This window comes from Phascolarctos cinereus, unplaced genomic scaffold, assembly GCF_003287225.1.
Source record: "Phascolarctos cinereus isolate Bilbo 61053 unplaced genomic scaffold, phaCin_HiC Scaffold_4;HRSCAF=312, whole genome shotgun sequence".
Lineage (NCBI taxonomy): Eukaryota > Metazoa > Chordata > Mammalia > Diprotodontia > Phascolarctidae > Phascolarctos > Phascolarctos cinereus.
The window spans coordinates 580,912,653-580,928,931 of NW_027555847.1; the positions used below are offsets into that span (position 1 = coordinate 580,912,653).

The window sequence follows — 16,279 nt, forward strand, 5'->3', positions numbered from 1 at the left end:
TACATAATTTGTTCATTTTCATTAAATTACTATCTATCACTGGATGTTTCTGTGATATGAGTTATGGCATAAAATTTTCAACTAGAAAAATTTTCAATATTTTTACAGCTGCTGAAACTCAATTTGGCATGACCCTTTAAAGGTAGCTTCAGAACTTACATGATAGAACACATCCAAGAATAAAAAGTGCAATACATTCACTTGTAGATGAAATTCAAAGTACTGGATTCTCCTCTAAAGTCTAAAACATTTCAGCCCAGATCCTCAAAATGTTTCTATTCCTTGACTTGCGTACTAGGAGAATAATGTTTTCATAAAGTTCGAAGCAACTCCAAAAATTTAAAATGACTTTTAAAGTATTTCTGCATATTAAAACAAATGCTATGATAGGCAAAACAGAAAGAAATGCAATTGAAGCATACAACTGAGAGCATAACTAGGCACCAATAAATAAATCCTTAATACTTATAAGGCATCTATCTATTCTATACCCATCCTCCTCTATCCCTCCCCCCCAAAAAAAACCCCACCCAAATACTGAGTTTATAGATTGGCTGACTGAAAGAAGAAAATGTAGAATCAGTCACAATCAAGCAGCAATTCTGAAACACTCAATGTACAGGTTGTCCTTAGCTGCAGATACACAGAACAAGTTAGACACCAAGTACAGTGCAGATTAATGTTAAAGCATATCACTGCTTTCATTTACTAGCAATGGCTCCTACTGAAGCATTTCAAACAGTGCTCTCTTGTGATATATTAAAATAAATACCTACCTTTTTGAATTTCTTGAAGTTGTTTAGCTCTCCATAATCATTTCTTATAATTGATGTATTTCTGGATCCAGGGTGACTAACCACCAGTGATCTAAATTCAGTCAATAAAAGCTTCTTGGGAAGCATCTCACCACCATCTTGAAGTTTGTCATTCTTAAGTGGGGTTGAAAAAAAAAAGACATATGAAGAAAGAAGAAATTATATAATTATTTTAAAATTAAAGTTTCTTATAGATATGAAAATATAAAAATCTAGGATTTTTTATATTAATATATGGAGAAATCAGATCTAAATAGGTAACTGTATAAATTCCCATCATCTCCAGTCAATTTTTCATTAGATTTAAAAACCAAATTGTATTTATCCACATCCTCTGTATCTTCCTTTATACTTATGAGGCATTTATACCTCCTTCAGATATGGATGGATGAGGACAGAAAATGCCAATCAGTTTAGGGGCTATAAGGTTTTTAACTTCGGTAGCATTCTTCTCATTTTTCCCTTTTTTTTGGTGTTCTCTTCCACTACTTATTCAAGAAACCGATCATTTACTATCCAGGTTAAGTTCTAAAGGATAACACAAAACAAAAGATAAATAAAACAAGCTCCTTACCCTCAACAGCTTAAGAAACCTAACATTAGTTTGAATAATTTAGTCTAATTAACAATAATTAATTAATATTAAATACCTACATGAATAACTGGAAAGCCAGTGACTAGGGATTTTGCTTCTAGAAGACAAGGAAAAAACTTCCAATGACTATCACAGAGAGAAGGACTTTTAAGTATCTTTTATCAATGCGGATCTATAGTCACAAGCCAAGATGCATCAGGGGCAGGACTGGTACCCAGATCTCCCCAGCTCTGAGGCTGGCTTTCTGCCTACTACACTATAATTCGGGATCCCAATAGATACCAGAGAGTACACAATGTTTATCTTTCTGTGATGGCCAAGTAACTAATTTCCCAGTTCAAAATGTAGGCTTATCTCCCTGCTAGAACAGAGGGTTAAAGATACTTGAAGAAGTCAAGTTATTCAGAGAATGAAATATTCCTTAAATATGAAAGAAAGGTTTCAAAGTAAAAACAAAGAAGTAAAGTATAACTTATTCAAAAGTAACCAAAAAAGGGGGAGGGAAGAGGGAACTCTCTGGACGAGAGACTGTACTGTTAGGTAAATAACTAAAGGAGGTAAATAATAAAAATAAAGTACCATATATACACCAAAATATTTACAGCAGCTTTTTGGTTTTGGTAGTAACAAAGAATTGGAAACAATGTTGTTGTTTGTCCTTCATTTTCTTTTCTTTCTTTTTTCTTTTTGGCTAGGCAATGGGGTTAAGTGACTTGCCCAGGGTCACACTGCTAGTAAGTGTTATGTGTTTCAGGTCGGATTTGAACTCAGGTCCTCTTGACTCCAAGGGCGCTCAATCCACTGCACCACCTATCTGCCCATTGTCCTTCATTTTCAAAGAGGACCAATGACATTATGGGATGATGTCTTGACTTGAGCATGAATTAGATATAAGTGAGGCAGAGCTGCAATAAAGTCATCAGCCACACTCTCTTTTCCAGAGTCACTGAAGTCCACTAGCAGGGCAAAAGTAAAAATGACTGGAGATGGGCCCAGGGTGAGGTAGATGACCTTGGAGTCTTTGATGTCTGACCACACTCAAAAGTGCTCCACAGCACCTACTTCAGCCACTCCTACGGCCATTGGAACAAACTATTTTCATCCACCATTCCACCAGGGGAAGCATTCACATGCTTGGGGTAGACACCTTCCTAACTCACCAATGGGCAGTTACCTTAATGGTTTAGCCAGTCTGCCAACACAGTTTTACTGTGGTGTGGCTGCTGCACATGCTACAGCTTCTTGGAACCACAGATAAGTGCCAGGTTGACACCAAAGTTAGACAAGCAGCCTTGAAAAGGGCTTGGCAAACCCTCACACCAGAGGTGCTAGTCATCCCTGAATATCCCACATACCCCAGAAAGAACAGAGACATGCATTAACTGAGGACAGCTAAACAGTATACAAAATGATGTAGTAGTATCAGTAATACACAAGACATATCATACAAATATAATGGAATATGGCTGTGTTATAAGAAACAATGACAGGGGAGGAGCCAAGATAGTGGAGTAAAAGGAGAGACTCATCTGAGCTCTCCCCCAAATATCACTCCAAATACCTTTAAACATGACTCTAAACAAATTCTAGAGCAGCAGAACCCACAAAAAGACAGAGTGAAACAAATTTCCAACCCAAGACAACTTGGAAGGTCAGCAGAAAAGTCTGTTGTACCAGGGTGAGAGAGGCGTGCAGTCCAGTTCAAGGCCATGCAGCACAGACAGGACACCAGCAAACCAGGAGCAGGCCTCAGGGCAACTGAATCACTGGCAGCAGTGGCAGTTTCTAGACCTCTCAGCCCACACACGCCAAAGATAATTTGGAAAGTTAGCAGAAAGGGTCTGTCCCACCTTGGTGAGAGTGGAGCACAAACCAGAAGCAGGCTTTGGGAGCCACTGAATCACTACAGGTGTGAGTTGAATATGAAGGGATGATATTTAAAAAATAAAATTAAGGACTGAGAAAGGAATGTATTGGGAGAAAGAGAAAGGGAGGGGCAAAACAGGGTAAATTATCTCACATAAAAGAGGCAAGAAAAAGTTTTTACAGTAGAGGGGAAGAGGAGGAAGTGAACTTATTCTCTTTAGAATTGGCTGAAAGAAGAAATAATATACAAACTCAATTGGGTACAGAAATCTAACTTACACTACAGGAAAGCAGGAGGGGAAGTGGATGGGGGGGCGATAGAAAGGAGGGCAGATTGGGGAACGGGGTAGTCAGAAGCAAAGCACTTTTAAGGGGGGACAGAGTGAAAGTAGAGAGAGAATAGAACAAACGGAGGTGATAGGATGGAGGGAAATACAGGTAGCTATAGTAACTGAAAAATATTTTGAAGCAATGAAGCTCTGATAAAGGCCTCATTTCTCAAACACAGAGAACTGAGTCAAATTTATAAAAATAAGAGTCATTCCCCAATTGATAAATGATCAAAAGAAATCAGGTTTCAGATGAAGTAATCAAAGCTATCTATAACCATATATAAAAAAATACTCTAACTCACTACTGACTGGAGAAATGCAAATTAAAACAATTTTGAGGTACCACCTCATATCTATTAGACTGGCTAATAGGACAGAAAAAATGAACGACAAATGTTGGAGGGGATGTGGGAAAAAGAGACATTAATGCATTGTTTGTGGAGTTGTGAACGGATTCAACCACTCTGTAGAGCAATTTGAATCTATGCCCAAAGGGCTTTAAAACCATGCATGCCCTTTGATTAAGTAATGCCACCCCTAGGTCTGTATCCCAAGAGATAAAAAACAAAAAGGAAAAGGACCTATATGTACAAAAATATTTATAGTAGCTCACTTTTGGGGGCAAAGAATTAAAAATTAAGGGGATGCCCATCAATTGGAGAATGACTGAACAAGTTGTGGCACGTGATTATGATGGAATACTATTGTACTGTAAGAAATGATGGGCAGGATGCCTTCAGAAAAACTGGGAAAGGGGCAGCTAGGTGGCAGAGTGGATAGAGCACCGGCCCTGGAGTCAGGAGGACCTGAGTTCAAATCCAGCTATAGACTAAATACTTGACACTTACTAGCTGTGTGATCCTGGGCAAGTCACTTGACCCTAATTGCCTAAAAAACACCCAAACAAACAAGCAAACAAAAAAAAACTGGGAAAGACTTGCATGGGCAGAGCATGCAAAGCAAAATGTACTGTGTACAAAGTAACAGCAATATTGTAAGATGATCAGCTGTGAATGACTTACCTATTTTCAGCAATACAATGATCCAAGACAACTCTGTGATGAAAAATACTACCCATCCCCAGACAAAGAATTGACAGTATCTGAATACAGATCGAAGCATACTTTTTTAAACTATATTTTTTCTTGAGTTTTCTTGTCTGTTTTTTTCCCCCAACATAACTATTATGGATATGTTTTGTCTAACTACACATTTGACCTGTACTGCTTGTCTTCTAAACGAAAGCAGGGTGGAGGGAGAGGAAGGGAGGGAATTTGGAACTCAAAGTTTCCAAAACAAATGTTAATTATTTTTACATGTAACTAGAGAAAAAGAAACAGAAAGAATGATAAAGACAAATACAGAGAATCAGTGGAAGACTTCCATGACTTGACACAAAGTAAGCAGAACCAAGAAAGCCATACTCATCATGACTACACAATATAAATGGAAGGAACAAAAACAACATAACAACTAAAACTGAAAGCTAAGAAATTACAATGACCAAGCTAGGCCACAAAGAGAAGGTATGCCTTCTCTTCCTCCCCTTATTCTTTATAGAAGTAGAGGATTATGAATGTATAACACTTACATGTCAAGACTTTTTTGATGCATTCGTTTTGCTGAATTGTTTTTCTTTTTAATGGTTATTAACGATAGTACCTTGAGGAGAGATATAATGGGAAATATAAATGATGTAAAGGACAAAAGATATACTCATGTGGGAAAAAATGGGAACCATAGAGGGGAAATATTATAGAAAGTATCTGGTTGAAAGTTACTGAAAGGAGAAAAAAGAACTCCTGTACAAAGGAGGTCTAGGAAATAGATCACTGCCACAGGCTTGAAATGGAGATCTGATAAAACAATGTTGAGGGGCATTATCTATATATTTGTAGTTCTTCTGCCAAAAGTATGTACGTATACAGCAGCCAATAATTTCCTGGCCTCTCAATAATTATTTTACTTTCAAATGGTAGAGGAAGTAACAGGGAGATCATATTCTGGATTCTATTTTCACCAGCAAGGAGAAAATGCAAGCTTAAGTAGTAATGATTAGAACCTTGGGGGCAAATGACTATTCTATCTTATAACTTGTGATGGAAGACAGTGGTTTGATAAGTACTCTTGATATCTGGAAAGCAGATTTCAACAGGTGGTCTAAAAAATATTTATGACCAATTGGTCAAGGATGGACAGGTAGGTATCAAGAATGAAGTTCTAAAGACGCAAGAGAAATAATTCTGGGGAGACAGAAAAAAGTTTTCAAAAAAAAACCCAATTAAGTGCATGTAGAGTCATCAACCAGTTCACATTTTTTTTTAAATGCACAGAAAATGGAAGCAAGGGCAGGTAATAGAGACTGAATGAATATAAATACATGATATGGTTCTGTAAGAACAATGTTAGGAATTCTAAAACTCAAATTGAGCTGAAGCTGGCAGGGAATACTGAGGACAACAAAAAAGATTTCTTACTTCTTAAGCTATTATCAGGGAAAAGAAGGGGATCAAAAAAAGGATGAGACCACCACTCAAGGTAGATGGGACAATAGCAGATAACTGAAATATTAATTTTGCTTCATTTTCTCTACCAAGGAAAATAATCTTTACATCAGAATATTAAATGGCTAATAGAGGGTTGAACTGGATCAGTAGGGAGGTAGCAAAGCTCAAGCTGATTGCCTTTGATGAGTTTAAGTTACCAGGTCCAGATGAACTACATCTTGGATTCTAAAAGAAGTAAAAGAGGTGCTCGCTGAACCACTATCATGAATCTCCAATGGAAATGTGGAAAATGGAGCTACCACTGATTGAAGGAGGGCAACCATTATCCCAATGTTTAAAAAAAGGGAACAAAACGGAAGTCTGATACAAAAGGCAAATGACTTTGACTTCAATTCCTAGCAGAATTCTACAACATGTGATTAAGGGGTAGTGAACATTGCTTCATCATAAAACAGTTCATGGTAGGCTAACCTCATTTCCTTTTTGGGCACAGTTATGAGATTATTAAATCAGGGGAATAATGTAAATATAATTTAGATTTTGGCAAAATGTTTGACAATAAGTAGGATGATAGAATATACATCTACACAAGATCTTGAGAGCACTAGATATTTGTCTATACTATTAAGATAATATTTTATTAGGGATATGGTCTTATACTAGGGCTCATATAATCAAATCTTAAATGTAAACTATCAACAAGCATGTGAAAAAAATGGTCCAAACAAAAGAAATGTTACAAGAAATGCCAATTAAAACAACTCTGAGGTTTCGCTTAACACCCATCACTTTGGCAGAGATGATAAAAGACAGAAACATTGGGGTATCTGCAAGGAGAGAGTATAACTGGTAGAGATGTGAATTGGTACAATCCTTCTGGAAAACAACTTAAAATCATGAAAAAAAAATCATTAAAATGTTCATTCCCTCTGATTGACAGAGCTCAGTACTGAGCATGTACTCCAAGGTAGTCACAGAAATATATTAAAAATATTTGTAAGCAGCATTTTTGTGGTGGCAAAAAACTGGAAACAAAGTGGGTGCCAACTTATTGGGGAATGGATAAACAAACAGTGGTGTATGAATTATAATAACTTTCATTTATGAAGTGCTTTAAAGTTTGCAAAATGATTTATGTACACTATCTCATTTGGGCCTCAACAACTGTCAATAACTCATGGGTACCACAATTAATAATACTGCCATTTTATACACGAGGAAACTGACTCTGAGAAAGATTAAGTAATATGCATCCGGTCATAAAATTAGTGTTACAAGAAGGATCTGAATCCAGCTCTTCATGAAACCAGGTTCAGTATTATTAACTGTCACACTGTCTGGAACACTGCACCATAAGAAACAATCAATGTGAGGAATCTGAGAAACACAGGAAGACTTGTATGAATTGAGGCAGAGAGAAGTAAGCAGGACAAGAGAATAATACACAAAATGACTACAATAATATAAAAAAAAACCCCAATGTTAAAAGGAAGCCCAACTCAGACTAAGGGTAACAAATAGTCTTGGTCCCATGAAACAGAGGATGAAATATAGCTTTTTTTCTTGATAGAAAAGTGGGAGGCTAAACATGCAAAATATCACATACACTGTCAGACTCTATTGTTTTTTGCTGTTTTAGTTTGTTTCATGGAAGAGTATATCAGGAAATGACCGTGGCATAAAAATACAGCAATTAAAAAACAATCGACTTCATAAATGCAAGATAGGGAAGGAGTGGCCAGAAAGAAGTTCATAGAACTAAGATCTAAGGCATTATAATGGAATACATATTAAAAGAGGAATAGTATCCAGGACTAGGGAAAGCATGGTCCTGTTTTCTGCATTTGTCAGACCACATCTATATGGGTGTTTACTTTTGGGTATCACATTTTAAGAAGCAAATTTTTAAGTGCAGAATACTCTGAGGAACAGAAGCTACACAACGAAAGGACAAGAGCATATTCCAGTGACTTAGGAATATGTAGTCTGGAGAACAGAAGGCCTAGGATACAGATGACAACTGTTTTCAAATATCTGAAAGCCTGACATGCAGAAGAGTCACTAGACTTGTTATGCTTGGCCCCAGTGTGCAAAAACAGGAGTTATGGATAAAAATTGCCAAGAGAAAGGTATAGGTTCAACGAAATAAAAAACTTCCTAACAATCAGGGTTATCTAAATATCTAACAGGTTGCTTTGGGAAGTAATGGGCTGAGACCTAAATCAGAGTTGTTTAAACAGAAGCTGGATGACACTTGTTGGAGAGGCTGACACTGAGACTCTTAGCTAGATGGTCTCGAATGTGGCTCACAAGTCTGAAAGTCTCAAAGCAGAAGAGTTTGAACTTTATTTGAAAGGTAACATTAGTGAGCTTCTCAACATGTTTGAGCATGCTAGTGGCATGTGCATCCACACATGCACATGCACACATGCACACACACACAAACTTATTCTGGGAGTGGTATGAAGATGCTTAATTCATACTCCAAATAAATACTCCAGTTAAAAGATCTAAAACCATTTCGGGCTCTCATTCTAGGGAGTTTTGTGCTAGGCAGCACCATTACTCTGGTATACAATAGATTATAGTACGTTACAGTAAGAAGTGATTTATTAGCATCAACCAGAGTTTCACTGTTAAACTAGGGAAACATATAACATGATATATGATGGATTAATGGGCAATAACCTATTATTTTTATACATTATATATCTGAAATGGAAAAATCTAAAATATGCTTTGGTTGGCAAGAAGTAGAAACTTGAAGACAGAAAAATATAATTCTAAATCATCATAATCTGGTATGGAAATGGTTAATCAAAAAACCAGCTGTGAATCTGCCCAAAAACTAAAACAGAAAAGAAAAGAAAAAAAAGAAAATGGTAAACAAATTAAAAAATTTGGGAAGGTTGCACATTTGGTTGAATGACCACTACAGTACTACTAAATAATTTGTCTGATCTATAAAATATTCAAGACCTATCATATGCAAGGCTCTTAAAAATTATGGCATGCAAGGTTTAGAAAACTGTCTTTTTGTTGTTATTCCTGCCATCAGAAGTTATCAAATATTAATTTTATTCTTATAAAATTAACTGAACTTATTGTAAATTTACTCTAGTTACCTGTTCTTTTACAGAAGAAAGTGTTTCTTGCTTGACCTCACATTTCTTCCCTAGTTTATTTTCTTGCTGTTAAAAACAAAAGCAAGTTTGCATGTTACTTTACATAAAATATTTTATCTTTTTACATTTAATACGTAGAGAAGTAGCTCTAATACATATACTTTCTTAAACAACTCTTCCTAATACAGTAAAATATCGCCTTGGCCATCTTTTTAAACTAAAACCTCTTTATAATACTATCCTTAGCACCAAGACCTCCTCACTATATTCTACGCAACAGAATTCTAAATTTCCTCCTGGCACTTTGATTCAATTTGACAGGCATAAGCATCTATCATATGCCAACCACTGTGCTAAGTGATGGGGCTACAGACACAAAAATAAAACAGTTCCTACTCTCAAGGAGCTTATAGGAATATTAAATTCCCTTACAAATGGTTCATAAAGACTAAATTCATAATGATATCACAATAAAAATTCCAGTGAACTTATATACTTAAGATGGAATTCAGAAGCAATACTGAATATATAATGAGGAAAGACAAGTAAGTAGCCTTTATTTTTTTATGTTTGCTCCAGGTGGAGAAGATTCAGCATAAGTAGAAGAAAAACTGCTAGGTAGGTGCTGCCTGGAAAGTACCTGAGAAGGAAGAAAAATGAGAAAAGGTAGAAATAGAAAACAGAGACAACTACAGAGGACCCAATGTCACTGGGGCAGGTCATAGGGAGTATAGCATTGACTGCAAAGGGAAATGAGAATGTTGATCAGCATTTACTTCCTTGTTGTGGTTTGTCCTTCATCCTCAAAGAGAACCATGACATCAGGAAAGTGATGCCATGACTGGCAAGTAACTTAAATTTGAGTGAGTGAGGGCTGTGCAAAGTCACCAGCCTCATTTTCTCCTCTGGAGCCATCTGGGTCCAGTGGCAAGATATAGATCAGGACGACTGGAGATGACCCCCAATGAACACACAGGGCTATTATAGAATAGCAAGACAGTCTATATTTTTTTTTTGTCTTTTGGCTAGGCAACGGGGTTAAGTGACTTGCCCAGGGTCACACAGCTAGTATGTGTTTATGTGTGTGAGGCCACATTTGAACTCAGGTCCTCCTGAATCCACAGCCGGTGCTCTATCCACTGCACTATCTAGCTGCCCCAAGACAGTCTATATTTTAAACTAGAGGTGTCTAACACACAGTTTGCAAAGCTGCCATTTACTGTCTGAATCAGATTAAAACGTAATTGGGAAATACTGAACAAAACAAATTAAAATGTAATAGAACACAGACAATGTTAATTTATGCTTTTCTCAGTCAATATGAGCAGCAGAGATCCTAATGTACTGTTTAGTGGCCTCTGTTTCTATTTGAGTTTGATACCACTGATTTAAACCCGACCTTGCACAGAATAACTGATGGAAAGAAATTTACTTCATTAAATGAAACACAAAGAGAGACAGACTATTCAGACATTAATTTGGGCATCATTGTCACCAGCAGCTACTTGGAGACTAAAAAATACTATTTGGTTGATTTTAAAATGAAAAATAAACATAAGTGCTATAAACTAATTTCTTAGTTCTCAAAAAGCATGAAGATGGATACTTCACCAATAACTATTTTAGGTACTGCCTTTCCAAAAAGTATATTTTAGGGACCATAGCATGAAAAGCAGGAAATCATTCTTATTAAGTTAAAATTGCAACTTAATTTTTTTAAAATGAGCAATTTTATTTGCTCATAGCCATAAGACAGGACCTTCATAACTCTGTAGTTTGTGAAATTGAGTGTGTTTCCACTGGTCAGCTAAAATTGACATGGGTCTTGACTTCACAAATTATTTTTGAAAAATGATAAAAACTTCAAATTAATTAAAAATTCCATCTACCTAACCCTTTAAAGTTCAAAAATTGCTTTTATCTCATTTTATCTCCCAAATGACCCTATAATATAGGTAGTACAAAGATTAATTTTTAAAACAAGGATACAGAGTGTTAGAGAGGTTATGTAATTTGCCCAAGGACATAAAGCTTCAAACTTAAGTATCCTGACTCCAAGTCTTAATCTCTTGGCACCATACCAGCCTCCCTCTTGGGACAAGAATCACCAAAGTGGCAATTTTCTTGTGAAAAATTTTAGTCCTAGGCTATGAAACTTTTTTGATTTTTGTAAGATTTGCCATCTTAAGACAAATGAACTCAATTCAATATATATTAAGTACCCCTTATATTAAAGTCATTTATTCATAATCAAAGTATTCTCTCCAAAGGCACACTAGTTTTGTTTTTAATTACATTACTTTAGAGATTATGAATGCTGAACCATAAAAACTGAAGTCAGAAAAGAAATCAAATGTTAGGAATTACAGAACTCATAATTTAAGAGTTTTAAACAATTACTAAATAGTCTAGGTAGGACTTACAAATAGTTTGCTTGCTGCTTTCTCTGCCCCATTCCTGCCCTCTGTGTCCTTACTCACCATTTACTTTTTACCAACCCCTTGCAATTTGCCTGCCAATCTGACCATTCTATCAAGAATGCCCTCTCCAAAGCCACTAATGATCTCCTAATTGTTAAAGCAGATGACCATCTTAACGTCACTATCTCCTGTCCTTTATACGATCCTTTCCTCCCAGGTACTATCTCATTTACTCCTTCATTTAAAAGGCACTGAGCTCCTACAATGGAAAAAGCATTGTAGTTATGTCCCAGGGATAATAAAGACAAAAATGGAACACAGTCCTGACCTTCAAGCAGCTTACATTTTTGGGCAGCTAAGAGAGTTGGGGAAGAAGAGCAGCAAAGATAACATGTATGAAGATAACTGAAAACGAGATAATGTGAGGAAAAAGAAAGCCTAGGATTGCCTACCTATCATTTCTCTCTCCCAGTTGTTTTCCTCAGTTTTCTCACTGGTTCTCTAGCCTTCTCTTGCCTACTATGTGTTAGTATCCCCCAAGCCCATGTTCAAGGCTCTCTTCTCTAACCTCTCATATTGAAACAAACCAGCCCCAAAGTTCCAAGGAGATTAAGAGTTTGTTGTGCTGGCGTGGTCTCTCAGATTCTGAGCAGGATATGATGGAAAGGACAGCATCAGAGTACTCGCAATCTCCTTAATTCTTGGACTGAATATATTCTTTCAGGGAATGATACATGTAAAACTAAGTTTTAGGAAAATTAATTTTTATAGATTACTGGATGCTTTTTTTAAAATTTTTTTTGGGGTGGGGCAATCAGGGTTAAGTGACTTGCCCAGTGTCACACAGCTAATGTCAAGTGTCTGGGGCCAAATTTGGACTCAGGTCTTCCTGACTCCAAGGCTGGTGCTCTATCCACTATACCACCTAACTGCCCCTACTGGATGGTTTCTTGACTATCTCTGATTCAAGTACCTGGTTTCCAGCAGAACAGAGGTTACTATCATATGTACCAAGAATAGTATAAATAGGAAAAGAAAAAAGAAAAGAGAAAAAGGAAAACAGCAAAAGGAATAGAAATAAAGTATCATGGGAGAGGAAGGTAGGAAAGAAGTTAAAAAATATTAGAGAAAGCAGGATATGAACAGAGAAGGCATAGAAGAAACAAATTCAAACATGTCCCCAAATGCCCAGTTCTGACCTACCACTTCCCATACTATGGCCCATTCTTGAGAGGTTAAACATCACTGATTAACTAGTCCCACCCCTAGAAAATAGCAAATTCAAAAACTGAGCTAGCTTTCTTAACCATTTATAATTCAAAGCAAACAGAATCCTTGCAGAATAAAACCTTAACAAATCAGTAGATTTCTATACGTGTTTCTTTTTTCACTGGTGGACAGAGAATATCCAATTTCCTCTGTACAGCAAACTGACAGTAGCAAACTTCTAATATCAGCAAGCTCTTCTGCAATGCACAGGATTCCCCAAAGCACTTGAAGGTTAAGTGACCTAACAAGGGCCCCAAAATCATGAGTGAGAGGAAGGACTTAAAGCCCCATCTCCCTGACTCCAAGAGCAACACTCAATCCATCCTACCCTTCTGTATCTCAAGTTTATAGGAACATTGTTTTGTTTTGGTCAGTACATGAGTTATTCACAAAGCCGGCCCCTTCAAAGAGAAAGCAAAAACCACAGAACCTCAGAGCAGGAAAGGCTCTTAGAGTCCTCTGGACCAACTAGTAATTGACAGAATATCTCTTTAAAAACCCTAGACATTGCCTATATGGTCTTTATTTGAAAGATTCCACAGGGGGCACCAACCACATCCCAAGGCAGCCCATATTCAACTCCTGTATAGCTTCATTTATTTGGGGGTGGGATGGGCAGGGGCTAGAGGATGTGCCCAAGGCGACAAAGCTATTAAGTGTCTGAGGCCAGATTTGAACCAGGGCTGGTGCTCTATCCACTGAGCCACCTAGGTGCCTCTCTGAATAGCTTTATTAAGCAATTTTCTATTAATGCAGAACTAAAATCTTCCTCTCATCAGTTTTAAGTCATTGATCCCAATTCTGTGTCCTGGGCCCATACAAAACAGTTTAAAGACACAATTTGTTTTCAATACCCTTCTGCAAAACTGTAGACATCAAAATCTCAATAATCAAAAGTGCTACATATGCTAAAATAATGTGTTGCCTTTTTATAGGCAGACCCTTTGCAGCATTTGTCCAGTAGTGGTTCAAGACCCCAAAATAATTATTTGTTGGCTGATCAGTCATATTGATTCATCCACACTAAGTTAATATTATCTCCTTTGGTTCTAAAATTGCGAAACAATTTGGCAGGGTAGAGGAAGTATTGGTTTTCAGGTCTGAGTTAGACTAGATGGTTGCTGAGATCCATTTTAACCCTGAGATTTTTGTCTTCTATTTGAGGTAACTGGCGTCAGTAATAATTCCAACGAGAACAGAGCAAAACAAGTAATTTTCATTATTCATGTGTACTTAAGAGAGGCAACATGGTGTTGTAGAGGATAGAAATAGGGCCTTGGAGTTAAGTAAGACCAAGGTTTAAGTCCCATGAATGATGGTCAGTCTTGGGCTTTGGAACAAAAGGAAGCTAATTACCTGTATGAAGAGCAGAATTATTCATCTTACCTTTGTCAGAATTAACTAAGATAACTGACCAGATTTCTTCATGTGATAGGACTATTTCCCTTGATAATCCTCTCCTTAGTTTGGAATTTGAACAAAGACCACTTGTTTTTAACTAAAGGAAAGCCTGGGGAGCTTCTGAGACCAGATGCAACCACATGTGTTTTTCTTTAAAGGCAACGTAACACAACTCACTATTTAACCCATCTTCACTTTGTTTACTCCTTGGATAACGGTAGGTTAAGATGAACACAATGCACAATGGAAACAGCATCAGATATATCCTTAGAAGACCTGGATTCTAACTCCAGCTTTGGTTGAAGTTAGCACATTAGCAATGTGGCCCTGGGCAAGCCACTTTTCCTTTCTGACCTTCAGCTTTCTTATCCTGTAAAATTAGTGGACCTGGAATTCACTTTTCCTTTTAGAACAGAAGTGGGCAAGGTTCACTTTAAATAGACACATAAGACTTCCCCAGTCATTAGTGGGATGCTCCTAAATTCCTATTTTGTAATAAATTTAACATAAATATCAAATAAATATTACTTACAGCTACTTTGCAACTCTCTTCAATTGGTTTATTATCCTCAGAGTCATTTTTTCTTATATCCAGTCTCAGTTTTTTTCCTAAACTGATTTCACTGACTGGCCCTTGAATTCCAACTTCAATTTCTTGTTCTTGTTCTGTCCCCTGATGTAAGTGTTCTAACACCTCATTTTCCACAGCTAAATCATCCATTTCTTTCCTCTTTTTCAGGTTGGGTTTAAGAAGTTCATCAACAGGACTGTTTACATTAGGTTTTAGGTTAATGCTTCTATATGCTCCATCTGTTTTTCTGTCCAATGTACATGGTCCTTTCTGGGATTGGTACTGTTCTTGGTTTCTCCAGGCTGAGGAAGTTGTGGGTTGTGTTTGGTCTAAAAGAGAACAAGACAGTTCTACTCTTGCAGATTTGGACACAGACTCTTCTTGCTCTTCTTCATCCCTTTCCCTGAATTACAAAGAAAAACAAAATAATACCTTGCATTTGTCATATCTCAACCTTCATTCAATAGTTAAGAACAACATATTAATCAATAGCAAAGTAGATTTTTGTACTTAGGGGAGAAACTGAAGAGGTAATTTAGTTACTCAGATACATAATACTATAGATCTCTCACATACTATAATACTATGGGTCCCTACATAGGACTAATCCTGTAGAAACTCAGTATCAAGTCCACCTTCTCTTTCCTCAGAAGAAGGTGAAAAGGTGAAAGCAGCAGAGTAAAGAGACAGATGCAGACACCTCTATTGTAGTAAGTCATAGTTAGAAGAATAGTCAAAGGGCTTAGAAACAAGACAGATCTGGAATGATAGGGGAAAAAAGATTGTGAAACAGCAGATAAAAGTTGCCATTTGCATATTTAAAGGATTAAAGTTTTCCAAGTGTTTCACATATTTTATCTAATTTGAACTTCACAACCCTGAGGTAGGTATCAGAGGCATTACTGCCTCCATTTTATGGATAACAAAACTGAGCACCAGAAGTAAATGCACTTGCTCATTGTGCCATAGATGGCTAAGTATATGAGACAGCACCTAAATTTGGGTCTATCTGACTATAAATCTAGAACTTTATTCACAATGACAACTGGCTTCTTTTAGGTCGGGTACACACTGTAAATAATCCATAGGTGTTTCCTTTTAAGTAGTTACTGTTGTATGTGAAAGACCCTTGAGGATATTTTGTTTGACCTCATCCTCAAAGCAGAAACTCCCTCTACAACATCCCTAAAAGAATATTCCAACCACAGGACACAGCTTGTTCTGTTTAATTTTGTTTTTACCATCAGGGAAAGAACTGCAAGGTTCTGGATCATGGAATTGGAATAATTTTCGCTGATGGTGAGGTGGCTGCATACCTCTCCAAATGGATGGCTGAGGTAAAGTGAAGATGGGCAAAGGTAACTGAAGCAGAAGAAGA

The 16,279-nt window shown here is 36.9% G+C and overlaps 1 protein-coding gene across 3 annotated transcripts in view; it reads right to left on the reverse strand.

The window, feature by feature from the left end:
• The window catches only part of NBN (nibrin), a 44,409-nt gene that overhangs the window by 6,404 nt on the left and 21,726 nt on the right, over positions 1-16,279 (reverse strand). Inside the window, exons 11-14 of one of the 3 annotated variants that reach the window (XM_020979717.2) lie at positions 14,863-15,304; positions 9,241-9,306; positions 5,200-5,270; positions 780-929 (exon numbers count right to left, since the gene is read on the reverse strand). In XM_020979717.2, the coding sequence (XP_020835376.1) occupies positions 878-929; positions 5,200-5,270; positions 9,241-9,306; positions 14,863-15,304 (631 nt within the window). In that variant the 3' untranslated portion in view covers positions 780-877. Of the gene's footprint in view, positions 1-772; positions 930-5,199; positions 5,271-9,240; positions 9,307-14,862; positions 15,305-16,279 lie in introns of those variants that run through there. The other 2 variants (XM_078153655.1, XM_078153656.1) reach the window with 2 other exon arrangements.